General features: G+C 42.4%; 1 protein-coding gene across 4 annotated transcripts; it reads left to right on the forward strand.

Moving 5' to 3' along the window:
- On the forward strand, window positions 1–27626 carry abat (4-aminobutyrate aminotransferase). 4 transcript variants are annotated; one of them, XM_070923156.1, is made up of 17 exons: window positions 1–46; window positions 771–835; window positions 9292–9454; window positions 12450–12547; window positions 12658–12687; window positions 14709–14826; window positions 19547–19596; window positions 20742–20822; window positions 20978–21070; window positions 21534–21596; window positions 21720–21783; window positions 22235–22383; window positions 23059–23196; window positions 24024–24191; window positions 24884–25030; window positions 25483–25594; window positions 26794–27626. In XM_070923156.1, exons 3-17 carry the CDS (start codon window positions 9385–9387, stop codon window positions 26913–26915), a joined length of 1503 nt encoding a protein of 500 aa, XP_070779257.1. In that variant the 5' UTR covers window positions 1–46; window positions 771–835; window positions 9292–9384; the 3' UTR covers window positions 26916–27626. The 4 variants fall into 4 exon arrangements, with proteins under 4 accessions (XP_070779257.1, XP_070779258.1, XP_070779259.1 ...); XM_070923157.1 differs by lacking the exons at window positions 1–46; window positions 771–835; window positions 9292–9454 and adding an exon at window positions 12202–12297; XM_070923158.1 differs by lacking the exons at window positions 1–46; window positions 771–835; window positions 9292–9454 and having other exon boundaries at window positions 12459–12547; window positions 23092–23196.
- Window positions 27627–27992: the final 366 nt, after the last annotated feature.

Raw genomic sequence — 27992 nt, forward strand, 5'->3', positions numbered from 1 at the left:
CCACTCGCCGTCCTGTGGTTCAGGGTTCTACGCGTAGGTCCTGCAGGTAAGGGTTCTCAAAGACTTCTTATGAGCAACCGGGTCTGCAGTGAGAGTCGCTTGGGCGAGACCGCCATGTCATGTCGCGTCGACCCCGCGGTCGCTCGCTCTCGTCGGCGACTGAAGTGCTGTTGAACCGTTACAGCATCGTGATGCGCAGCGCTCTGCAGCGTCCATGTCAGGAGAGCAGCTGTCATATCGATCTAACATATCCCATCAGTAGTAGGTAACGTTGCAAACAGACCTGTAATAATGCATAACCACCAGTGTGCGAGCCAGTCGGATCTAGTCGGAACCAGATTTTTCAGAACACCAGAAACGCAGAACGCGTAAACAAACAACGTCGGTTTGAAGAAGTTGAAAACGCACTAGCCCAGTCGTTTGAAGGCACACACTCTCTTTAATGTCAGAAATGTGTTAATGTGGTCTTGGACAAAAGGCCTCTTTTTTTCTGATCAGTTTTGCAAGATCAGAGGAGCAGAAGGAACGTGTGGTCCCTGCCTTTGTATCCAAATCAGTAACGTTACTCCTGACAGCCACTACCCAACACACCATATTACCCCTTCACCTTAATAAGAGAAGAGATGTGTGGTGTGTTGTTGGAAGTCAACCGTCAGCGTAGGTTGAGCAATTAACACAGTGAATGTGTGTAAGCGTATGTAAAATAGCTGTTAATACTTGAATTAATTCCTTACTTAAAGCAAAAGTAACTATTGTTCATTGTGTTCTAGGCAGCCTTGCAGCTCAATTAAGGACTTCCGGAGGTCCCTGGACCCACGGTGGAAAACAGCAATCAGTAAGTAAGGAATTTAAGAGTTAAATTCACAGGTTACAAGTTACTACTCCATATTTGTAGGTGATTTACACATTTTGTGTAACTGACCTCCTCTGCCTTTTAAGTATGTTTACACGCAAGGCATTTCTCTCGATGTATTTAACACACAGTGCCAAGAACAATGTAGAGGAAGATCTACATAGACTTTAGGCTAAAACGAGAGCAGCAAAGCATTCACGTGTACCTCATTCATAGTGGTTCTGTTTTTTTTTTCTTATTATAAATGTTCCTAAAAACGGAATAAAAGAAATGCTATTGAAAATGATGACCAGTCGAAATGATAATCCGACCCCTGATTTTGTTCTTACCCGTGTACAGACCTTGAATCAAGATTATTCTAAAACCGGATGCGTGTTCACTCAATAGCACAAGGAAGTGCCCCCAGCGATTTTATTGAACAACAGCAATCCTTAGTGCCATGAGCGAACCAATCTACCTGTCAGAGCAAAATTATAATGATAAAAATGGAATTATATAATAATAAAACACAGGGCGGATTACATCGCTCAACTAGCTCGAGCTAACGGGAATTTCTCCACAGTATTAAGAACTGGATGAGAGAGAGATGTGCATCAAAATGCTGGTCCGAGTGTTGGAAGAAGTATTCAGATCCTTAAAGTAGCAATACTGCAATATAACTAGAAATACCCCATTACAAGTCCAAGTCATATTATTCTGTATTATTATTATTATTATTATTATTAAGAAGCATTTTAATGTTCATTTTCAGGTTATCATTTGAACTGCCTTATGCATGAAAGTAGCGTAAAATAAAAATATTCAAATAAAGTACAAGTACCCCGCTTTAATAAATGTTACTTATCACTTGGCTGGTCCAGTGAGCGGTTGATGTCTTGACATCAAGTGCCAGCAAGGCTGAAGCAGAGGGCAAAACCAAGGGTTTCCATGGAAACCAGCAACCTCCTTGATAGCAGTAGTGAAACGTAACAAGTACATTTACTCAAGTATTATGCTTAATTACAGGCATGAGGTCCTAGTCGCACTCCACTTTACTGGGAGGAATTCAGTCCCTGGTGGCATGCCCCCCCCCCCCCATCCACATGTCGAAGTATCCTTGGGCAAGGCACTGAACCCTAAGTTGCGCCAGATGGAGGCCAGCACCTTGCATGGCAGCTCGGTCGCCATTGGTGTGAGAGTGAATGGGTGAATGAGACCTGAACTATAAAGCACTTTGGGAACCTGAAAGCGTTATACATGTGAAGACGTGTGAAGACCATTTATCTTCCACTTCAGAAGGAAACATTTACTTTGCAGATCCAGATTTTACACACAAAATATATGCTCAACAAATCAAATTTGATGCAATGTTATAGATTGAAATCTCCAGCAGTATATTAACTACTTCGATTGAGCTCCAATACCTTATATTTCACAAGCTACTTGATCCAAATACTGAAGGTCCTGACTCAGCTTTACTTATTTATATGACATGAATGAACCGGAGAATGTGACTCCTGAAGTTGAGTGACGCGATCTGCCAGAGAGAAGACGTCTCACTCTGTTGGAACTACAGAAACACTCAGGGTTGTGTAGTGGTGTTACAGAGTGATGCTTCTTTAACCTCTAAAATACAATCTTTGGTGAGTACAGACACCGGCTGCAGAGAGAGAAAAAAAACAATAGACACGTTTTATTTTGGCCTGTTGTCAAGTCACTCACGGCCTGCTAAAAAGAGAGGAGAGATAACGGATTAGTTAGCGTGGGAGTTTAGAGAATCCATGTATTTTGCCAACCCCGGGTGTCAGAACAGAGTTAATCACTGGTGTGACAAAGTGATGTTTCACATTCACACACTCTTCATTCGGCAGAATGCTGCATTGTAGAGCCAGCTGTGCTAAAGAAGTGCCACGCCGCAAACACCAGCAGGCTGAGGTGGACAAAACACAGTAGAGTTCAATAGAGATGGGACCGGATTGAGATTTAGGCTTTATTTTAGCAGATACGGATCCATTAAAATGTGCTGGGATTCTTTGGATCGACTCTGGCGTACTGAATACCTCTACCTCTGCCAACACTAACATTCTCAATGAGAGAAAGGGTGACAGTAAGGCACGAAGGAAGACTCCCATGCCTAGGTTTGCCTGGGCACCTCTAAAGCACTAAACCTGCCCCTGTCTGCTGTGCTGTTATCATTGCTACCCTGGTCTGGATGAAGTATTTCAGTCAATAGTTGGTTGATGAAGCAGTGGGGTGATTAGCAAGAAAAAGAAGAGAAAAGGGAACCGGCAGGAGGGCCTCGGTGCATGCATGTACTGAAAGCACGTTATTCAAGTTTGCGACTTATTTTACGCCATTAAGAATAAAGCGTCATGAAAACATGGTGAAACAGGTTTAACAAGACATGCTTTTATTTTCTGTTTCCTTACCTGGGACGCGCCACAAACCACGTAGAGAATCTGTGTGCGTCACGTTTGGAGTGGTCCTGACCACTTCCAGATTTTCTTCTTACCTACAGACATTTTGGAAAAGTTCTACTATGGCTCGCACTCAAGAGTTAAGATCAAATGTGTGCGTGTGCACATTTCATCAGTTAGGCCCATTGTCTACATACAGGTTTAAAGTGTTACGGTTAACTTAACAAACAGCACAAGGGTGAGTGGGAGTGCAAAGAGTGCTGGAATACATTTTGTATGGTTAAAGTAATACGCACGATTCAAGGCCCCTGCAGGACCACATGTCCACAATGCACACTGAGGTAAGCCCCTTTGTTTGTCTTTAAATGTTGATGTGTAACTGAGCTAAACTAGCATCACCTTGTTTTTTTTTGTGGCCCAGCGACGGCGTCGCATACTGATAACGGTGTCATCGTCACAGTGGAGCGTGTTCAGCGTCAGGTTGAATGCTGAGCTGAAGTCCACAAATAGGATCCTTGCATGCTCCTGAACAATCAAGGTGTTGGAGGATGTAGCAGTCCCATGTTGATCCAACAGGGCACCAGAGATATCCTTTAGGTTGGGTGGACATTGTTTTCCCTGTGGAATTTCTTCTTTTAAGGAAGAAAGGTGGATGTCCACGTCCACGAATATGTAGTGAGTGACCTGACAGGTGTTTGCGAGCTTAAACTCCCAACTGCTGTTTGAGAGAAACGCAGCTCCAAACTGATGATGTTTTTTTTTTTCAATTTTAATACAATTTTAATACAATCCTAACCCACTTTGGGTTAGTGGAAATAAATTGGTCTCCGCAAATAGCTTAGTCTTAGCTCTTTTTAGTTTGTGTGACATATTTACTCCATATCCAAGCTCTCACAACAGTTTCAGAAATATTCACCTCTCTGCCTCTGCCACGAGCTTTGTTATGTCCGTCAAACGCCTGCAGACCAAGTAGCCGGACTGTTTAGTACCAGCTCCAGTGTTCGATAACGCCACACTACAGCTGTGGTTACACAACGGCCTTTTTGTCAATGCAGTTTCAGGTCAGTAGAGGACAGGACAGCTGATCTGACCATCCCAGACCAGTTTTAAGCCAAAAGCAACCCTAGCAAAAATGTTATTTCCATAGCACGTTTCATGCCAGAAACAGCACACACACGCACACACACACACCTGTCACCTTTCATTTGTGATGGGCAGGTTGTTAGGCTAATTAGCAAGTTAGAGCTAATGCTGCGACTACCCGACCTGTGTAGTGTTGAAGAGTGCGATGACTGTCTTCAGCCAGAGCTGGACACGGAGCCAAATGGGCTGCTAAACAAGACAAGAAGGTGGAATGGCAGCCATCATCTTTTTCCAAACAGTTTCTCAAACACCTGTGATGCTATATTTGTTTCATACATATGCATATATATATTTTCTGTTGTAGCTGCTTTGGCCGGGCAGATATACAGTAGCGGACAGACTGCTGCCTCATATCTCAGGTGTGCTGATAACTAATTCCATTTGGTTTCTCGTCAGGTCGAAACCTGGTGAAGCTGATCTGTAGTATTTTTTTTGTTCTGTTTTTTTTATTCACAAGCTCATCATGCTCAAATATACACTTTATGGCTGTGGAATTTCCTCCGATACCTTTGCACTGTACCGTCTTGGGGACTATAAACCGTGCATACGTCACTCCCCACACATTAACTGATTAATGTTACACTAAAGAAAGTGTACATATTTCAGATGCGCGCAAACACGGCTTTGTCATAGCAGTCATATGATGATATGAGGAGATGGAGATGGAACATAAGGTGAGAAACAATCTAAAGGATCAAACTGTTTGTTAAGGTTGTTTAAAATATTGTTGAATGGAATTCAGGGATAGATTAATGTTGGGGTTTTGTTTTTTTCATTTAAATTTTGCTAGAGGCAGCTGCACCTACGATACACAATACTTTTGTAATTTAGCCAGTCAAACCACAGCATTACAGTTACGTTACTTTCATAACACCCTAACATAGTAAATCACATCTTGACAGCACCATATGACGCTATGTCCACAAAACAATGAGTCGTTGCTCATTTCAAAACCACACTTATGAAGTGCTGATGTTGGTTGAAAACTATATTTGAGGGGGACCCACGTAATGCATGCGTCTTGACGTCCTCCCCTTGGTGATGGGCCCGCATCAAAGTAGGGCCTGGCGATATGGCTTATAAATAATATCTTGATATTTTTAGGCTATGTGGTGATATATAATATATCCCCATTTTCTAACAAATGACATACCGTAAATTGTCATACAGTGGCAGAGGCCTTTATTTCTCTCACCTGCAGAGGCCAAAGGATACGAGGCCTTTTATTTTTGAAGCAGGCTGAGAGACAGGTCTTTATTTAGAATGTTTGATAGTTTATTTGAGTATGAAAGCCTCCTTGTTTTCTGATCTGCCCCCGTTGAAATGACATTATGCTGTTACCGTATCATCTCCAGATAAAGTGATCAAATATCTACAACATCTATGTAAGTAAGTAATTGCACCATTTGGCCTGTGTCCACCAAAGCGTTTTTTCTTGAGGCCAGTGTATTATTTTTTTTGGATTGTTTCCAATGGGAGCGCCAGTTATCTCTGCCACAGACGCCAGGAACGTTTGGCGTATCTTTGTCGCCGAGAGTTGGAAAATGTTTGGGTGAAACGCTGTACTTGTTGCACTTTGTACCCAGTTGTCCAATCACAGTGGAGGAGGGACGGGACAAATACCACAAAGACCAACTGAGGGTCCGTCCTCTCTCCCTACGTGCTTCAGCCTTGCCTTCATCCAGAGCAAAGGCCAGAGCAAGTACTCTACCTCGTGCTGGGACGGGACAAATACCACAAAGACCAACTGAGGGTCCGTCCTCTCTCCCTACGTGCTTCAGCCTTGCCTTCATCCAGAGCAAAGGCCAGAGCAAGTACTCTACCTCGTGCTGACTTTTTTTTTACATTCAGTATTTGTTGACAACACAAACTATGTGCGACATTAGGTAGGCTTCTCGCAGCACAAACTTCCAACACATCAGATTGAGAAACAAAAAAAAAAATACATAGTTCAAATAACTTATGGAGTGTTAATATGTCCGATTTTAGTGTTTTCTTTATTTATGACACAATTTCAATACTTTTATCGATTTACTATGGTTTATTGACATACATTGTCTTTTAGCTTAGGTCGTACAGATTTTAGGGATATGAAGCATTTGAAAATACTCCAAAGAAATGACGTCACATGCTAAAATTCCAATATAGGCACTGGCGGGCCATTTCTGTTGCAGAGTTCAAAGGGTTAACCTTAGTTATCAACATGGAAATAGGCTGCATGCTTCTGCAAACATGTCAAAATAACCAGTGCAAGAAAGTAAAATACAGCTCTGTGCTGAGACCGAAACAGGATAGTGCCGGCTCCGACTGCGTGGAGGGTTGTTGACGGGACGTATAGAGAGCTGTACCCCCCCCCCCCCCCTCACTTCTGAAAATGAATCCAGCACCCTTGGTGCTAAGTATAGCTACAGTTGTGAGTAGAACCATGTGTAATGACAGCAGATGCCACACAGTGGCTTTTTAAGCTTTTTCTCTGAAAACGACTCCATGAGAGCACTGACAGTGAACCACAGCAGTAAAGTTGCAGCCGGACAGATAAACAATGAGCTGAAAGTCACTGTAAAGCTCCATAAAGCCGAGGGGAGCTGCAGATTCACCTGATCGTTCTCTGTAGCTTCATCACTTCGAGAGAACGTCACATTGTCTTCACGTTGTCATTTCATACATTGCCATTATAAAAATATCGATTACAGTCGCATTTACAATACAATGAAAAACACATTATTTATATATTTTTATATATATATATATATACAATATTTGGACTGCAAAAAGGGATACCGCTGCTGACTTAAGAAACTTGTGTGTTGTTTGCAGCATGTGTTCCCTATGGCTCGGTTAGTATTGATGCAATTGATTTAGAGTATTGTATATGATTGTATATGCTGATGTAAATGTATGTAATGTGTGAACGGTTTCTCTAAAGACTGTCTGCAGTGTTTCCAATGTTGCAAGTAGAGTGAATGTGTTGGTTGAACGTGGTTTGGTGTTTAGTAAGGACTGATATAATTGCACTTATACATTTACATTTACATTCGATTACAAATTACAATTATCGTGAATGTGAAAACTGTACATAGTTGTGCTGTGAAACCTCAACCCTAATAAGCCACTCATGGATTTATCACTTAAAACTCGACTTCCTGTATCCTATCTCTCCGTCTCACTGGAGCCCTTAACATCATGCCCACCACGACCCCAATACAGTGCAAGTTTTCGGTCACTTAAATTACGATATATACATAATATTCACTCCGACTATGCAATAGCCAGACAAGGCAAACCTTCCCATCGTCACTGCACATCCGAACTTGAATGATGACTGTAAATAAATGATCATGTAAATCACATTCTAACGTGAGTGGTGGTTTGACAATCAATTAATAAAACCATTTGTTTCAGCATGAATTCGTTCTTATGACGAGTCATCAATAGTTAGGACCATTGAAACATCAGAAGTTCTTTTTTTAGAAAGGAGGTAGAAATAAAAAACAGTCTTTTTTAGACTCCCAGCTCAAGTATTCCTTTAGCGCATTATTGCTGTCGCACTCCCTTTGTGTTCAGATTCCAGCTTATCCCAGTTCAGGCTCGCTGTGTCCCCTCAGCCGTCCTCCATCACTTTACTATACCCCCACCCCGGGCATATGAAGATGCAGTCTTGTGTAACTCTCACACTCTAAACCAGTTTCGTCCAGTTCACGAGGTGTTGCCAAGAAACCGGCTATGTGCTTATGTGCGTGCACGCATGTGTGTGTATGCTTGTGTTTGTGTGTGTGTGTGTGTGTGCGTGCGCACGTGCATGTGAAGAGGGCCAGGGTTTCCTTCGCTGTGTGAAAGCAGAATTTTCCTGTTCCTGCTGCAAGTATTACATAAGAGCTTGGAAGAGGAGAGGAGAGAGCAGACAGCCACTCTGCCCATTGTTCTCTTCCATGTGTTCTTTTACCATGAAATGATATTGCCAAAGCTGTCAACAAAATGTATACATTTTTAAAACGCTCTCCCAGTAGTTACATTGTTGTATGTGGGTGGGGGTGGGGTGGGGGTATGCCAGTGTACTCCAACATAATACATTTTTTTGAATGGTCATATGTGCTGCCTGTTCCAAGTCCCAAGTGCCGTACTGAAAGGGGAAGGCAATGCGCCGTCAAACCACAGCATTACAGTTACGTTACTTTCATAACACCCTAACATAGTAAATCACATCTTGACAGCACCATATGACGCTATGTCCACTATTCATGACATGATCACAAATGTTCAGCTAGGACTGGGGCGATTTAAGGCTGAAAAACTTAGCACGATCAGATGTTTAATTTCAGTTGACATCGATGATTATCGATTATTCTTAATGACCTATTTTTAAATAAAGACCAGGGGAAAAAAGGTTGAATTGAACAGTTTCCTCCCTGCCTGCACTCATTTTCTCTGTTTTGGTTGTTGTGTCACGTGTCGATGATGCAACCGAACTGCGCACCTGTTCAATGATTTTGTTCATATTTAATGCATTTAAGTGAAAGTGTCTATATCATTGCCCAGGCCTGATGATCAGCCACCGCCGCGATGACATTATATCATATAACATTGACTGTTGATCGCATAACACCGACTGTTACGCCAGCCGTCCTGCAGTTGGCGTAACAGTCAGTGTTATGCGATCAACAGTCAATGTTATATGATATAATGTCATCGCATGAGAACATTTTATTCCATTTTTTGAATTTTTGCCTTTGATTTTACTTGTTGTCAGAGTGATGAAATAAACTCTGAGCTGATTACAGAGACTAAACCTTGTTTAGTTTGTGGACTTGACAGCCCATTGGCTTTCTCTTCTCCACTTCATAGATAAGCATCATGAATCCCCCCCCCCCCCCCCCTCTCTCTCTTTCTTTCTTTCTGTAGGCGACTTGAAGACTTGGTGTGTGACCCTGAGGGCAGTTGCTGCCTCTCTCTCTCTCTCTCTCGCACTTCCTCCTGTCTGTTGACAGTTTTGCCATGGCGTCCTCCTTGATCAGCCGTCCGCTTGCTCTCTCCCTGCAGAAAAACTTGTGGCTCAGCGCTCCAGGTAAATCCAACTCCTCTTCAATTTAAAACAAATCATTTTCAACGGGGTCAGCATGTACCATTTCACCAGGTAATGACATGTTTGCTTTGCTACAAATGTCCTGTTATAGAAATACTGGAAATGTTAGTAGAACAGTGTGCATCCTATTCCTTTACTAAGTGCTCAAGGACTTTGTTTCCAGTTGCAATGCATTACCTTTTGCCTATTTTGCTCCTTCTGCCATTTTACAACTTTTACTAGTGTGTGTTTACTTACTTATGTGTCCTTTTTTTTAAGTCGCCAAATTGATCTTTAGTTCTGGGTGGTAAAGGTAATCAAGTAACAGCAGAGTCTGAGAAAGCAGCATCAACAGTCGATTCTACCAAATTAGATTTTGATATAGCTCCTAGCCCCAGCTACGTCTGCACCACACTGTGAGGTATGTCTTGCAACTGATTTCAAACTTTCACTTAATTTCCAGGTGAACTTGAGTCTTCAATTTTCACTTGAATATCGCCACTAAATATGAAGTCATAATACTTCTGTTCTCAGAAATAAAAACTAGGAAACCATGTTTCAAGGAAAATAGAGCAGCATTGTGTAATCAGTGTAAATATTTGGCTGACCTCAAGCAAGGACGTGGTTATCGATGCGTGTGCATGCTTCTCAGGGGCTGATGACTGAGTGATGTCTCAAAGGTCCTCTCTCCTGTCAATCATCAATAGGCCAATCTGTTTGGGTCAGATTTACCAGTTCAGTTTTACCATTTAGTAGACATTGTTGAATGAACCGGAATGATATACGTTCCGGTTAATGTCAGTGAACATTTCTAAGTTATCAATAGTGTGACGGGGGTGATGGAATGATTTAGGGACTAAAGCAACTCAGGGTCCACATTTATCAATTTATCAAGTAGGAAAGCAGTCCTAAAAGGACAGAAATTCTCAGAGTGACATGTATTTGGTCCTACGTTTACACACCTAGGAGTAACCTGTGAAATGACTCTTATCCATGCTGATATTTAGGAGAGCTAACCTGTTGCCTGCCAGGAGATGGAGGTCAGAGACCTTTTGCGGGAAGAGAGATGATTTGTTTCTTGATGACAGTTAGCTCATTAAAATATATTTCACAAAAACAAATAAAAACCAGGCCAAATTCCACTGCTTAACTTAACAGGTAAAGTCAATCTTGTGTTCTCAAATCTTGTATTCTTTCTTTCTTCTTCACTGTGTTTTCGTCCAGAGGAAGATAAAAGTGACTCGCACCAGTTAATCTCTACTTTCACCTGCACCCACCCACATGCAGTTCGCCAATACAACTTCAATCAAGTCATAAAACCTCAAAGGAGAAGTTATCTCCCCAATGCTTACCAGCTGTGCAAGATCACATCACATTTTTTTTGGATAACTATTTGGCACTTGAGAATGCCAAACTAAACCAGTTTAGTTTTTGGGACACCTAGGTTTACCTGGAGACAATGATTGTGTATTCCAGCGATGAGCTGCTCGACTTCGAGTTCCGCGAGCAAACATATCATCCTGTCTTCCCGTGATTATTATGCGCAACTTAAGGCCACTTGCCAACAAAGTGCAGTGAATGAACTTGTGAACCTTGGTCAACAGTGAACACAACTACAGGAAGTGCAGTATGCTCTGCTTCACTGAGACTTGGCTGAGGTCCACTTTATGGGCTGCATTTGTACAGCACTTTACACTTTGCCTCACATTCACACTCACACACTGATGGCAGCAAGCTACTATGCCTGGTGCTGACCCTGACGGGGGCCTCATTCATCTTATCCGTAGCACCTCTGAGGTTTCATTGTTAATTAGAACATCACTTAAACAGTTGAGTGAACATTTCATGTGGGAGCAGTAGCTGGCCCTCCCAGCTAATTCATTTTTTTCACGGATTTAAAACATGCTTATCGCCATGTTTTCTGTTTCTGTTTCTGTTTTTTTTTTGTGTGTGTGGTGATAAATGTTAGGAATAGCATTCACTAATTCAGGCTGCAGCAAATAGAAATTTTGAGAGAGCGGCAGTGAGGTCAAAGTGTTAGCAAGGAAGAATGATGTTTTCTATTTTCTTACAGGCTGCATCACTGATGAATTTTAAAACCTAGTTGAACATGTAGGGAGAGATTGTTACTGTGGTTGTCACAACGCAAGGGAAAAAAATAGTTTTATAGACTAAAATGACCTGGTCTCCTCGACTTTTATTTTCCTTTTTTATAGAAGATGGCGGTTGAGATAATACATTGATTACAATAATTAGAAGGTGGTAACATTACCAGACAAGCATTTCTTTCATTCCAGCACCCTGGCATAATCTTTTCCCAGGGAGGCTGAGTAGTGCGATAACTGGAGCACACCCTCTGGTCCCACTTAAAAAAAAAAAAAAAAAAAAAATGGATACCACTATCCAGGCACTGTCCCCAACCTCCACGGGACATTGAAGAGACCAACCAGCCCCAAAATGCCTCCTTCCTGTCTGCTTGACGGCCTCCTTCTTAGGTTTCCTGCCAACTCCTAGCATATGATTTTTTACCAGAGGAGGGTGTTATAAACCTCGCGGACAGGGGCCTCAGCCAGATGTTCCCAGTTCACCCTCACTACACGCTGGGGTTTACTAGATCTATCCAGCAGTCTCCTTCGCCATCTGATCCGACTCACCACTAGGTGATCAGCTGACCTCTCAGACCACAGGGCCACGGCTCCATGTATTGCTTTCAGGCTGTGCCCGAGCCGGCCTCGTTGGTCACCATGCTCGCTGAGCTTCTCTCCCTCGTCTGGCTCCAGGAGGGGGTCCCGGTTTCCACCCTGTATCCCTAGCATTACCCTCATGACAATAGGTGACATTTATAGGTAAATCAACTGGTAAACTGCTTTTCAAAAACCTGATCGTAACAGGGATATTAGATAGCATGGAAACACACCCACTGTTTCCCTCTGTGTGTGTGTGTGTGTGTGTGTGTGTGTGGATTATTTATTATTGTTGTTTTTGTTTTCTCCACCAGCATGCAGATACGTCAGCAAGGCAGCACCAAAGACCCAGGTGGAGTTTGACTACGATGGACCCTCCATGAAAACATCAGTCCCTGGCCCACGATCACAAGTAAAACACTCACACACACACACACACACACACACACACACACACACACTCCAGCCCTTCCTCTGGTATTTCTGAGTATAACGAACTTCTTTTTTTTCTCCAATCTGTAGGAGCTGACAAAGCAACTGGGAGAAATCCAGGTAAGCTAAAATGTGTGTATGTGTGTGTGTCAGCTCTGTGACATGCACATGATGATGTGCCTAGTTAAACACCAAGAGCATGAAAATGCTGCTCCAGTGGAATTTCAACCAATTTTTGTGGTAATCAATGTTCTCTCTCCCCAGCTGGGATTGTGTTAAGCATAATAAAGATGATAACACTGCCTGTGTGTGTGTGTGTGTGTGTGTGTGTGTGTGTGTGTGTGTGTGTGTGTGTGTGTGTGTGTGTGTGTGTGTGTGTGTGTCCAGATCGTTGAGTAAAGTTAAATAAACCCTGGAGCGTTAATGGTGTTCCACATACAGTAGCACTCTTCCCCTCTTACAGTGTCTGTGCTTATGTAGAAATCTGCAGCCTTCCATGGGATTGTCTTTACACAAGGTGTGTGTGTGTGTGTGTGTGTGTGTGTGTGTGTGTGTGTGTATACTGACATGCAAATGTTTCCAGAATCAGGTTACACCAAAGTTTTTGCACATGCAAAAAAATAAATTTGCACTTGCATTGCGAGTGTTACATTGACATCACCATCTCGTCCCATGCGCGCTATTGAAGGACTGAAGCAAAAGCAAAGGGTCCATAAGTAACTCTGGGTAGTTCATTATTTTTTGTTTTGCTTTTTTTAATAAACCAGTTCTTAAATGGGCCCTGTTTCCTGCCACGGACTACCTGCGAATCGTAAATTTCATACGGATGCGCCAAGAGCTCTGCAAATGTATATATGCGTTTTAAAACTTGAGTCTTGAGTTTGAGTTATTCTGGAATCACACCACCCGATGTGAGCATGATAATGGCCTGACTCAACAGACGTCAGGTGTTGAACAAAAAAAGCAATGTTTCATCTGGTTTCATCCCGTGTGGTCATAATGGAGGACAACCTGACGGCATACAGACTAAAAGACTCAGAATGTTGTGGCTTCTTTCACCCATTTTTGGATGTTGTTTGGTGACATTGACTGACAAGGAGTACATACTTCACAAATATGCATGCTGCTCACCCACGTGCACCTTCACCACCTAGTGACTATGAATGATTCCAGCTTCCCTTTTCTTTCATAACACCCTGATTACCTACGGAAACATTTGTTGTTAATGCTGTGGGGTGGAACCGTGAAGTTGATCCCTGGTACCTATGCACGTCACCAGTCTTGAAAGAGCTATGAAGTCAGGGTCAAGCAGGTTTGGAGTCTCCCAACTATCTGTAGAGGTTTATGTGTCCGTACCTCATGTCTCAGAGAGATAAGAATATAGAACACAACATACATGGGTTATATTCTTGATTGATGGACTTCTTTAAGGTGATTTAATCATCAGCTTTATAATCTAACATCGCATCAGAGCGCATCTTCAAAGTGGCCTTGAAAACATGGTTTCTCTGTAACTCAAAGACGCCTGGGAACATATTGGCTGTGCCAACTCACCATTGTATGTGTGCTTTGTCTCGACTGGTGTTTTTGTTGTGTTGGTTGTCGTATGTTGGACCACAACAGAAAGAAGCCGTCTTTGTGTTTTATTCCTTGGTGATTGTAAGTATTGCAGCACAGAGTTATACTATATTTTTAATCATCAAATCAATTCAGTCAGTCCTCATTAAGAGAGGATGTTTGAAAGGCTGTTGACAACAACGAGCCATATCTGCTCCTAAAGACTCAATGTCTTGCTTTTACATTTCTATTTCTACGTGTCTTGACTGAACACGATACAGGACAGCAGGAGTTGTTGAAGGTGTGTTTCCGTTCTTTGAAACGCAGAGATTAGAATGACCTTTCCATGCGTCTCTGGGTAACACTCACCAACATGTTGGACTTTTCATACTCACGGTATGATTCTTTGTGTGTGTGTGTGTGTGTGTGTGTGTGTGTGTGTGTGTGTGTGTGTGTGTGTGTGTGTGTGTGTGTGTGTGTGTGTGTGTGTGTGTGTGTGTGTGTGTGTGTCTGCTGCCGAGTTAATACAGGAGGGTTAAATTCTACTGTGTGTTGTTCTTAATGCAGAACATGTCTCTTCCCAGAATGTTGGCGCAATCAACTTCTTCTGTAACTATGAGGAGAGCAGGGGGAACTACTTGGTGGACGTGGACGGCAACCGCATGCTGGACATCTACACCCAGATCTCCTCCATCCCAATTGGTTAGTAGCAATACAGTTACCTGGATTGTAGGAGTGGGCAATTTGGATAAAATCCTCTCATTTTATATCGCGATACATAATGTGAATTGGCAATTCTGATTTAGGAACAGTTTATGGATTAAATAAACTACACAGGAATGTCTGTTTTTGCCCAATGCAGGGAATTAAATACCAAAATCCCACACATGAATTAGAATAAATCTCAGTGATTTACAACTTTGCAAGGTTCCCTTGGGTGAAGGTCCAAGGAAAGAGATGTCATGTTTTTCATGAAAAGAAGTAGAAGAAGCAGGGTTCATGGTTCCAAAATACATCATTCTCTCACAAACAATATTCAGTATACAGTGGGAACCAAATCTTGTTCCTTCAGTGCTACAGTTTACACAATATGAACCAATACAGTAAAAAAAAGACAGACACAAGTACAAAGACGGTGAAGTACAAGCAGTATTGAGTAAAGTGCAATGTATAAACAGTGCCATGCGTTGTGCGTGCATTTATACCTGCATTATAACATGCACTTCTTGATCCAGATCAGGTCCCCCGATACAGATCACATGTCAATACCAGCAGAAGATGTTGTCTTGGATTCAGTTGTTGTCTTAGTTTGTGATTGGTGATTGATTGTTAGCATGGGATGACTCTTTTTGTTTGTATTTGGATTATGGATTGTGCCCTTAAAGTAATATCTTATATCGCAGGGGTGTAATGTTTCTGAAACAGAGATCCGAATCCGTGATACAAACGTCCACGGCCTCGAGTTGTGGTTCCGCCTTCCGTCAGATTAGTTTATTCGTGGCAACTACAGAAATCCTAGAGCGCGAATTTTACCCAGGACCAGTTGTTGTCTATCAGCTGTAGCGTGCTAGTCGGCTCAGCGCAGTTAGCCTTGTTAGTCAAGTGTCGCTGCCTGGAATGGCAAACACAAAGAGAGAGACCAGAGCTGGAGGATCCTTCCTTTTTCTACATTTTACCCAAAACCGAGGTACGCACAGGAACATGAAGCTCATGTACTGTTACACCCCCCTTAGTGTATCGGCGTATTGTACAGAGGGCGTACAACTTAAACACTGTTTAGTAGAAAAGGGAGCTCCGACTGCATCCTATGCCTTTACCGCTTAAAATTCTTCATGATCAAACCATTCAAAGACAAATGTAAAGGTTTGGAAAATGCTCTAACAGTCTCTTTAAAATAGATATTCAGACGCCCATTGGTCGAGAGACAAACCACTACTCCAGCTTGGCTGCAGTACTTCCAGCCTGATTAACATTATTTAGTCAGTGGTTTCAGCTCAAGGCCTCAGGGCCTCCCTGACAGAGGGGTTTTTGTTGTGGCCAGGAACTCGCACGCTTAATTAATTCAGTAGTTGAAAGGGCCTGACAATAGAGTTTGTAACAACGTTGTACTCTCTCATAATGCATAGAAATAAGTAGTAATGTTTTAGACCAAAGCAGGCCAGCATTTCATCATATGTAATTCAGTTTTCACTCTAACCATAAAGGTTGTTCATGGATTTTTGTTTATGCTCATCGTTTCTACTCTACTCTCCACCCTGACCAGGATTTCTACACGCTAATACAGGAGAGTAAACATCTCTGTACCCCAATCCTCCTTTACTGTGCCTTCTTTTAGCCAGAGAACTTTCCAGACAAAACTCATATTGTATGAATTTCAGTAAGTCTGAAAGTCCTGTCAGCTGCACTTGTCACATCCCCTAAGTATTTGTTTAATGCTGCTTCAGTGCATATGCATGAGGGGGAGAGAGAAGTGCAAGATGTGCACAGCTGGTCACTGAATGTGACCCTGTTTAAACTACTTGGACAGGCCGTAACCCTTTTTTTTTTTCACAGATCATGGTGTTTCAGACGTTGCGCTGATATGTTGAGAAGAAAGTGGGGATATTGAGAAAGAGAGAATGTATGTCTTGTGCACGATGGAAGTCCCCAGGGCTCTGTGGACTAGAGAACTGCCCTCCAGCATTCAAATGATCCACATGGAAAACAGAATGAGCATAGCAGCAGCCCCCCCTCTCGCTCTCTCTCTTGCTCTCTCTCTCTCTCTCTTTGTGGGGCAGCATTTGAATCTTAATTCAGGACGATCTGTCTCATTTCTGCTTTTTTGAGGGAACCGCGAAATGAATTTCCACATGTGGGTGAAAGGCTCTGTGCAAAATGTATAAAATATTTCCGCTCTTACTTGGCTAGTTGACAAGAAATGGTTCATTGATTAAGACATTTCTTGGTCCGGGATCAAGCTGGATGTCAGCGGCTGGAAAGTCAACCCTTAATTTCCTGCAGCTGTTTAATATGTAGACCTTCTATCCTTCCTTATATTGGATTATTTAACGCTTCATACCAAACAAGTTAATTTAACCCCCAGACCAGAAATTGAAAGAAAGAATACAATGTTGAAAAGTGAACCTAAAACAAGTGGAGATCTTCATTGTTCTTCGCTGCACTCTGCTGGTCAGAAGTGGAATAGCACTGCAGTTTATGTAAGGCAGCCACATCAGTTTAGGTAACATTCAAGATTCAAAGCTTTATTGTCATATGGGCAGAAAACACAGACACACACACACACACACACATATATACTAAAAGCTGCAGCATAACATAAAAGAAAAACTAGGACAGCACTCACACAATTTGACATTTTAATATTGCGACTAGTTTTTCATTTTCATGATTTACTGCAATAAGGATCCAGCACCCAGTCTTCAGGGTCTAATAGTGAGTTGAGCACATTTTGTCTTATTTCACTTCCACATGTCCTCTGAAACATTGAAATAGCTCACGGGGGATTTTGGTGTTGGTGATAGTTGGAGACTGTAACATCCAACGGTGCTAAATCAGTTAATTTCACTTGATGGGGGGTTGGTTGTTAAGAAGTCTTATGGCATGTGGGAAGAAACTGTTGGTCATCCTGGTTGTTCTTGCTCGGATGGATCGGAACCTTTTCCCAGATGGTAACAGTTCAAACAAGTGATGGGTGGGGTGGGAAGAGTCTCTGACGATCTGGTGTGAGCGCTGCAGGGGAGCAGGTGGTGGAGGTGGAGTTGATGTCCGGCAGCTGTACCCCAATGATTCTGCCAGCTGTTTTGATGACCCTCTGTATGGCTGCATGCTCCGCCTTTGTGCAGCTGCTGAACCACACCGACACACAGTATGTTCTCCCTCCTCCGCTTCCTCAGGTAGTAGAGGCGCTGTTTGGCTTTGGCTGATGACGGAGGCTGTGTTGGTGTCCCAGGATAGATGTGATTGAAGGTGGAGACCCGCTCCACTTCCTCGCCATTGATGTAGAGCGGCGGGTGATCGTGCTGTCTTGTCCTGCGGAAATCCACAATAACCTCCTTGGTCTTCTTGATGTTGAGGCTCAGGTTGTGGTCGGTATACCAGGCTGCCAAATTCTGTACCTCCCTCCTGTATGCGGACTCATTGTTGCTAGTGATTAGTCCCAGCACTGTGGTGTCGTCTGCAAATTTCGCCACGTAGTTAGACGGATAGGAGGGGGAACAGTCATGTGTGTAGAGCGTGTAGAGCAGTGGACTGAGCACACATCCTTGTGGGGCCCCCGTGCTGATGGTCAGAGATGATGATTGGTGTTTCCCCAGACTGACACACTGTGTGCGGTTTATTAAGAAGTCCAGTACCCAAGTGAGGTGTTGAGGTTTAAGTCCTGCTTTTTTGTGATGAGTTTGCCTGGCAGGATCGCATTGAAGGCTAAGCTGTAGTCGACGAAGAGTAGACGAGCGTAGGTGTTGCTTTGCTCCAAGTGCTCCAGTGCAAAGTGCAGCACCATGGCTATGGCGTCCTCGGCCGATCTGTTCTCCCTGTAGGCAAATTGGTGCTGGTCAAAGGAAGCTGGGATGACGGCTCTGATGTGTTTCGTGACCAGCCTCTCCAAACATTTGGCAGGTAAGGGTGTGAGAGCCACAGGTCTGTAGTCATTTAGGCATGTGGCCGCTGTCTGTTTCGGTACAGGGATTATCGTGGATGTTTTAAGACAGGGAGGGACACATGACAGGGTTAGGGAACGATTGAAAATGTCTGTAAAGACCTCCGTCAGCTGGTCAGCGCAGTCTTTCAGGACACGACCTGTAACCCCATCTGGCCCGGCCGCCTTCCTTGGGTTGATGTTCCACAGGCAGAGTCTGACATCATGCAGGCTCAAGGTGGGTGCAGCCTCGATGGAGGGGAGGGGTTGCAGCACTTGGTTACTGTTGTTTCCATCAAACCGAGCATAAAACAGGTTCATTTCCTCAGCGAGAGCTGTTGGCAGAGGGAGATGTTTTCCCCTTATAGTCTGAAATTGGTCTTATCCCCTCCCACACCTGCCTTGAGTCTATGGAGTTGTTGAAATGATGCTCCACCCGCTGTTTCTGTCACTTCTGTTGTTACTATCACTATTTCTCTCCCATCCCCTCTGACTTACTGACCCATACACTTGTTTAATTATTATTATTATTATTATTATTATTATTATTATTATCATGAATAATGTCTGTTGCCTGGACATTGTAGACATGCAGTTGTTTTCTTTGTTTTATGAAGATTATTTTGGCTGATTGGTCTCTTGTTTTGTTTATTTGTTTATTTTTGGACATGCCCATTTGTTGCTCAACTTGTTGTCCCAGGTTAGAGATTTTTAATAGTGTGTGTTCACTGTTTTCTCCTCTCTCATCTACCCCCCCCCCCACACTCCCATGGTGTCCTCCCTCAGGCTACAACCACCCTGCTCTCCTCAAACTGATGGCCAATCCCAACAATCTGGTAGGTCGTCTTCACATCAAGATCATTTATGTCATCAACTACAGTGAGAGTGTGGAATGGTACTGCTTGGTATTGATTGGCTGTCACCACTGTAAAAGGTGTGTTGTGTTAAGATGACATTCCAGGGTTTATTCCCAGGTTGACAAAGACAGTGCCACACAACACATAGCTCCATCTAAAGAGAGGATTGCACCAAAATATTACCAAATAACTGACTGTGGTGCGAGCGGAATAACCCACTCAAACACATGGTAAAGTAATGCATGACATCAGGGCTAAGAACATGGAAATAGATTTTTCAGCTTGTGTGCATTATCTGATACCCACATGGCTCTTCATTGAGTATCCCAGTGTGTAAACACATATACATATTTGGACAATCCAACTTATGTAATGCACACAGCCGGTATGTTTCCATTCAGCCAGAAATCTGAAAAACTGTTGAAATCTCTCAGGAAGGTTGACTTGGATTCATGCAACAAAGTCCAATGGAAACAGACTTACGTGAATAAATCATTACATACATGAAGCACATGACTTTACTGCCCACTGAAGAGACTAAAAAATCAGATCTGTGGAGCGATGAGGGGGCTGTAACCTTCCTCACATTAGTACATGAAACCAACAGAAACATCATGTTCCCATCATGTTTTCTCTTTAAGTATTCATCTTGTTGTGCCCTCTTCTTCCGCAATGGTTTAATGGTACCCAAGTGGAGAATTGGCACCACCTACTGCTTATCTTGATGAAGCAACTCCTCATAATTGCATAGCAGTAGTGGATGAAAAAGCATTCATTCATCATTCATTCATTTTCTTTTGCCTGTTTTCTCGAAATCCACTACATTGAGATGGAAAGCTAGCTAGTGATTCTTTTGGGGGGAAAAAAAATGTGATTTAGTTATTGGTGGATGTTATCAGTGAATGGAGCTTAAACGGTTATTTATCCTACTTTAAAGTAACAACTTCATCACAGTGTAATCGTGTAGGAGCATTTTGAAGGTTGATGAGAGTCAAAAAATTTGCTGAATAAATGTTTTTAAGAAAAGTTTCAGTTGTGTGTTGTTGACCAAAATTGTAAAACGTGTGTGTGCGTGTGTGTGTGTGCGTGTGTTCATGAATTTGTGTTTTCTGTCTCTCTTTCAGAGTACACTTGTGAACCGACCCGCCCTGGGAATCCTCCCGCCTGAGAATTTTCCAGACAAACTTACTGAAAGTCTTCTCTCAGTTAGTAACGCACACACACACACACAAATTTAGAATTCAAAATACTGTAGCGTTAAAGGTGTTATTGTTGTAATGAAATTGTAAACCATTTTATACATATTTTATTTATAGAATTGGTTCAGCAAGAATACTGTAATTTGTCTTGGTCCTGTCAGGTGGCTCCCAGTGGAATGACTCGTGTTCAGACGATGGCCTGTGGCTCTTGCTCCAATGAGAATGCTTACAAAGCAATGTTTATCTGGTACAGGGTGAGTGAGTACTATGTGCCGTTACCTGGTTAACATGGTCTAAACTAATGTAGCATGGTGCCGCAGTGGTTAGCACTGTCGCACGGGAGGTAAAGCTGGTTAGAGCGGGTTGGGGGTTTGATCTGGAGCTACACACGTAAGCCCTTAAAACGTATTCAATGAGTGGGTGACACTGCAGATCCAATCCATCCATCCAAGTTTTGATTGTTTTTTTTGTTTTTTAATGCAAATAAATAAATAAATAAAGGAAACACGAATGTTCCATTGATGATTGATGAGTTTCTTATCTTGTATTTTCTAGTTGGTAACTGTGAGATTGAACACTGTTCTATTTTGTAAATGTGTTTGTCCTGTTCTGAAGATAAATATTTGATGAAATAAGAACTTATCATCTCTACATCCAAGTGTAAATTAAGCTTCATCCCTGTGTGAGGTCCTGACAGCGTGTTTACTGTTGCTATAGAACAAGGAGCGAGGCCACAACATACCATCTGATGAAGACCTCAGCAGCTGCATGATTAACCAGGTGAGTGAAAGAAATCTCACTACTCCACAAAATATTTTGGGAATTTCCAGCTATATTCTACTAAACATTTGCGTCTGTTCATTGTTTCTCTGTCTCTCTTTGTTATCTCTCTTTCTGTCTCAGGCTCCAGGCTGTCCAGACCTCAGTATTTTATCCTTCATGGGAGGTTTCCATGGCAGAACCATGGGTACGTTAAATAAGCCTTAGAGCTCCCCTCCCGTACTGCATTGCAAATATCATGTGAGCATATTACAATATTACATTAGCACATATACACGAGTCATGTCATGCTCCCCACTCTGCTGCTCTGTAATTATCTTTGTAACTGAAAAAGTGTGTGTTTTTTTCTTTCATTTAATTCCAGTCATTTCTTCTTGACCATCTTTTCTGATTTGGTTGTCAATACAACTCAACACTTCCTGCAGATGTTTCACAATAAAAGCCGACCAGGAGAGAGAAGGATTGTGCCCTTTGGGCTTGGTATAGAGATATGGATATATTAGATTTAGATATGTTATTGATAGACAGGCACACCTGAACGACTGCATGGTGAACAACCTTTTTGGATTAAGAGGATTGAGAGTTATTATTGCCACATTGTAGGTTCAAGGTTAACACAATGCTTTTACCTCGTTAAGGGTGCTTGGCAACGACACACTCCAAAGCAATCCACAAACTGGATGTGCCATCATTTGATTGGCCGATCGCCCCGTTCCCCAAACTGCAGTACCCACTGGGGGAATTTACCAGAGAGAATGCACAGGAAGAGGCTCGCTGTCTGGAGGAGGTAGGCTGTGTGTGTGTGTGTGTGTGTGTGTGTGTGTGTGTGTGTGTGTGTGGCTGTCAACTTTATACATGCAATTATAACTGCACTGTTGGTGTTTTTCACTTCAGTCAACAAAGGTGGAATTAAAACTGGTCACAGCCTCCAGACACCACTTCATCTGACCAGCTCACTGGGGCTGCTGCATTTTCGCTCACCCCGTGTAGATGCCATCATACCAATTGTAAAATAAAAACCAGAAGAATTAGGAGTGGCGCCTGAGTAGCCCGTTTTCTTTTTTCCAACCGATGACAACATTTGAAGGCATTGGGTCAGGTTCCCTCACAGGAGCAGCAATTTTGAGTCAACAGCAAAATTTTAGTTTATGTAATTGATCTCTCAAGTAATTAACTTGTTTGTATTTACTTTATGACTCAAATACTTGATAAACATACATTTTGTAAGTTATAATTTTTAATGGATCATTAATCATTAAATCTTTTAAGCTTTAAAAAAAGAGAACTCCCATCTCAAGTTCAGAGTCCAAAATGTATTCCAAGTGTTTTTGTTGTTGTTATTTTCCATGTATTAAGATATTTTAATGTTTTTATGTTATAATGTTAAGAGGTGTGTGTGTGTGTGTGTGTGTGTGTGTGTGTGTGTGTGTGTGTGTGTGTGCGTGTGCGTGTGCGTCTCCAGGTGGAGGATCTGATTGTGAAGTGGAGGCAGAAGGGGAAACCTGTGGCAGGGATTGTAATTGAACCGATCCAGGCTGAAGGCGGGGATAACCACGCCTCCCCAGACTTCTTCAGAAACCTCCGCAACATTGCACGCAAGGTAACAGTTGTCACTATGGCAACAGATCCTTTTAAAAGGCCTTAACTTGTTGTGAAAAGTATACTAGTTTGCAAGCCTCAGACACCACTATGTTAACATGAAAAGTTAAAAGTATAAAGTATTCCCACTAATGGCTCATGATAGCTGTCCTTTGGCAAAATAACAGCATCTTACGACAGAGTAATAATTTGATTATCAATACCGGATTGGACTGCATCATACAACAATGTGACCTTGTGACACAGTGACCCTTGAGATTGTTGAGTCAAGTGGCAAGTGCAAATCTTTACCATAAATGTATATTCCCTAATATTACATATTATAATTAGTAATGATGGTTGAGGCCGAGATTTGCGCTGGGAGAGTAAGGCTGTCTGGTGGGAAGGACAGACCATAGTAATGGAGAAAAGAAAAACCATGCGAGAGGATGATCAGACCAAGGGAGGTGTATATTGAGGAGAGACAGAGACCAAGCACTAATCCATGGACACATGGACACTTCTCCTTGCCATGCCATTCACAACGATCTCCCTGTGAGACTCAAACCAGAGTAGCATTGCACCTGAGATTCCTGTAGCGGTTCTGGTGGACTACCTACCATACATCGTTGTGGACCTGATAATAGACATGATATCACGGCTGTGGTCTGATCCTGAGTCCACCCTATGAAGGCTTAGTCCTACTCAAGCTTTCCACTCACTGACTTTCGAGTCAATGAGTGGGAAAACTTCTCCTTGTCCTTCCTTTACTCCTACTTGCGTTCGTGATCTGTCTACCTTGGTCACTTTCCCATGTCTCCAAGTCTTTCAACCTTTTTATCTCCCCAGCATGGCTGTGCTTTTCACGTGGATGAAGTCCAGACTGGTGGAGGGACCACCGGAAAGTTTTGGGCCCATGAACACTGGGGCATGGATGATCCCGCTGACATTGTCTCCTTCAGCAAGAAGCTTTTGACTGGTGGCTACTACCACAAGGACGAATTACAAGCTGATAAGGTTTGTCATTGTTAAACCGTTTTTCCTACAGTGACCACAGACCACATTTTTGAACAGCCCGTAGCGGCTTGAATGTCCCCAACAGTATCAATCAGGACAAACCACATACTGATGATCTAGTTGTGCTTGGAGTTTCTCAAGTATCGGGGCTAAAGATTTCAAGTTTGTGCTGATGGTGGTGCTCAAGTCATTGTGCATGGGCTCATCATCTGGGGAGCATGAATGTGCTGAGTCAATGTAGTAGCAACCTCCCTATAGCCACAGCTATCCAACCATTACTGTAGTTTCTTAGATCACAACGTGATGGTCAGAGAAAAAAAGATGGACCTAGCGGTGAGCCCAAAAGTCAGTAGACATGTGAAAATGTATACCCCGTTTTCTGGCAGAAAGGCCAGTTGTTATTTTGACTGTCCATCCAACACTTGAAGTTTGGTGACAGCCAACTTTGGTTGTCTTGTGGCACACTGCTGAAAAACACTGAAAACTCTTATGACTGACGACACACATCCACATTAGGCATGTATTAAGAGTTTACACGTGGTCAAACATACACAGTAGTTAACATTACTGAAGTGTGACGTCGCTGTTATTTGACTTTCACTTTTAGATGTTAACTGATGTTTATAAGATCTTTGTCATCTTTACTCACAGGCGTGTTTGCTTGTGTTTCTGCTTCTCTTTTTTTTTTTCAGCCATACCGTATCTTCAACACATGGATGGGTGACCCATCAAAGAACTTGTTCCTGGCTGAGGTTCTCAATGTGATTCGCAGAGAGAACCTTCTGGAGGAGGTGACTCGTTCAGGGAAAGCTTTGCTAAACGGCCTCTATGAGCTCCAGGTAGTGTGTTTCTTGTGTAGGTGTGCGTATGTAAAGTTGCAGTTTGTTTTATTTTGTACAAATGTGTGAACATTTTTATTTATTTATTGGGGTATATAGTTTCTGTAGGTTCAGAGCGCCTACGTAACAATTTTTTCTCTAGGCTGATTTTATTATGCCAGGCTTTCAGCTTTTCATGCCTAAAGAACTACTGGCTTTTTGAAGTCGCCATTAGTTTCACAAACCCATAAAATATTGTGTTGACTATTGAGTATTTTTAAGGGTGGTTCTTTTATGGGTACTTCAAGAAACAAAGTAGTGTGATATTTATCTTAAAAATATAAATACATTTAATCCCGTTATGAATGTATTCTTGCACAGCTATAAAAAAGAAAATTGATAAAGTACTGGATGGATGACTGTACTGTACTGCAGTCTACTTGGATCATGATCTATATGCGTCTTGTCCCCAGGCTCAGTACCCCGGCATACTGAGCCGAGCTCGAGGACAGGGAACCTTCTGTGCCATTGATATCTGTGATGATGCAACACGCAACAGCATCCTGCTCAAGGCCAGAGACAAAGGTATGAAGTACATCACCACTCTACTACATTTACTTGTTGATTGTGTAAATTAGTGTAGGAATACACATTTTACACACTCACTTTGACCCTTTGGATGGCTAATGTTTAAGGCCAATGCCCTTATTTAGAGTGGCCTCTCCGAGTAGTTAAAACTAGTCGAATTGAACTCAGGAATCCAAAACTCCTGACTACGCAGAATTCTGCAATTGCAGTTGGGACAATGGCATACACCTGTAATCCCCACTTTAATGATATACATACAACGTATGTATATAATGTATGTTTACAGTGAAACAAAATCTAATATCATGTACCACACTGACCTGTATATACATATAACAGACTGACAACAAATTCTGTAACAACAAGCAACGTTCATAACATGACTGAGCGTTAGTCGCCTATGTGACGCGTTTCCTCAAACAGGACTCCAAAGACGAATCAAACCGTTATGTTTTGATGAAAAACTAAACAAAGGCATCTATGAGGACGGCTACGTACTATCTTTCGACGCAACTACGACAACAACAGAAACACCTGCATAGGTTTCACCATGCCCTCTCACCAGCTGAGTGTGGAGATATGTCGTAATAGTACTTAATCGCTGCTCTATAGACCTTACAAACGGCCAGACTTCCGTCCAACCGTCCTTACTTCTCATGAAATCCCAATGTCTTCCAAACTGTAGATGTGATGGTGCACTGTAAACCATGTTGGACACGTTTTGTTTTTACCTCGCAAGCAACATGACGCTAACGCTTCCTCTCATGATGCGATACCTTTGATGACCTTTGACCTTTTTACTAGAGTGGAGACGCTGTGCAGAATTAGCTTCAAAGCTTCAATCGTCTGATTTGTAACTTTAGAATCGGGCCATCGAGCAGTTCATGGTACATTTAGATCGATCCAGGGGTCCGTGTATCCATGTAGTCGCATCCTTAACGTTAAACCCGGGTTCCGATTCGTATCGGTGAATCGTTACACCCCTAATATACATACAGGTCAGTGTGATGGAACTAGCCAATCTCACTCATGTCAATAACTCCATACAGTGGACAATTTACATCATTACATTGTCTGAAATGTTTGATTGGCACTGTGTGAAATGAACCGAAATAGAATAAGGTATTTTAATGTCTGGCGTTCACATGGCGGTGGATGACTGTGTGATATGTAGTAACAATGTTTGTCATTGACAGGCATCCTCCTGGGAGGGTGTGGGGATCGATCGATTCGTTTCCGCCCAGCGCTGGTTTTCAAGGAATACCATGTTCACATCTTCCTCAACGTCTTGAATGACGTGTTGGCCCAGCACAAATAAACCCTGACCCTGGAGGAACCTGACTGACACGTACATGAGCCTGAGTTAGACCAGAAAGGAGGGAGGAACTCCAGACAGTCCATGTCATGATAAGCACAATCCACACAGTAACTCACACAGATATCCCTTTTAGCCTCTGTTTGGAGATCCAGGGCCAGTTGAGTTTGTAACAGTGAAATCTCCAGAAATTATAATGATGATAGCTCTTACTTTTGCTGCCATAAAGATGTACCCAGAAAACCATTCAGGACAGGTGCCAGTGGGTCCTCTAGCAGTAACTGAGAATTTCACAGTTCATGTTTCAAGTAAATCTGTCAAACGCCACAATCTTTCTCCCTGGATTCATGTTGTTATATATAGGCTAGCAGCACCTTCTGTTTCACACCCTTTACCGCCCGAGAGTCAGTGGTCTGGGATCAGGCTAAACATGTGGGTCTGTTCCTTCAACAGGTAGCACAGCATTAGATAGATGTAAATAAGATGTCGAAGACCCCAACTCCTAATTAACCTCACTGAAAGGCTCAGAACAAAGTCTTTTAGTGCTCATATTCCAGCGTCATCATACCGCCTGACTCACCGTCGCTGGTGATTCTAGTTGTTTTAGAAAGGCAGACAATGTCAGTGATGACTGTGTAGGAACACACCATGAAGCTAAGATGCCAGTCTGCATGTCATTTTAATGCTGTCCATTAGAAACGTCCTTGTTATGATTCTGACTGTTGTGTTGCTCTTTATAGGAATGACTTTTCAGCTTGAAATGTTGTAGCCCAGAAAAATGTGAATCTTAAATGGACCATGAAAATGTCATAGATAATTTAGTGCCTGCATGTGCTGATATTTTTTTCTTTTCTTTTTTTTTTGGTAACATTAACTGAACACATTCACTTTACTCTTGAACAAGAGCTTCATATCACTTGCCATTTTTATTGCTGAGAACTCATTCACTTTTCATTTTCACTTGTCTCACTTTGACTTCATAGTTAACACTTCTCATTTGTGACAGAGCAGAGATGGTGTCAGTAAATTAAGCATCATTTTCAGTTTGCATCAAGCTGTTTCTGAGATGTTGAAGGATGG

Source organism: Enoplosus armatus, chromosome 17 (genome assembly GCF_043641665.1).
Source record: "Enoplosus armatus isolate fEnoArm2 chromosome 17, fEnoArm2.hap1, whole genome shotgun sequence".
In the NCBI taxonomy this organism is placed as follows: Eukaryota; Metazoa; Chordata; class Actinopteri; order Centrarchiformes; family Enoplosidae; genus Enoplosus; species Enoplosus armatus.

Excerpts from the sequence above, each read along its gene's own strand:
- abat (XM_070923156.1), top strand. The coding sequence starts at position 9,385 with ATGGCGTCCTCCTTGATCAGCCGTCCGCTTGCTCTCTCCCTGCAGAAA. Across the intron at positions 12,688-14,708 it reads AGCAACTGGGAGAAATCCAG|AATGTTGGCGCAATCAACTT; the intron begins GTAAGCTAAAAT and ends GTCTCTTCCCAG. Across the intron at positions 21,597-21,719 it reads GCAGCTGCATGATTAACCAG|GCTCCAGGCTGTCCAGACCT; the intron begins GTGAGTGAAAGA and ends TTTCTGTCTCAG.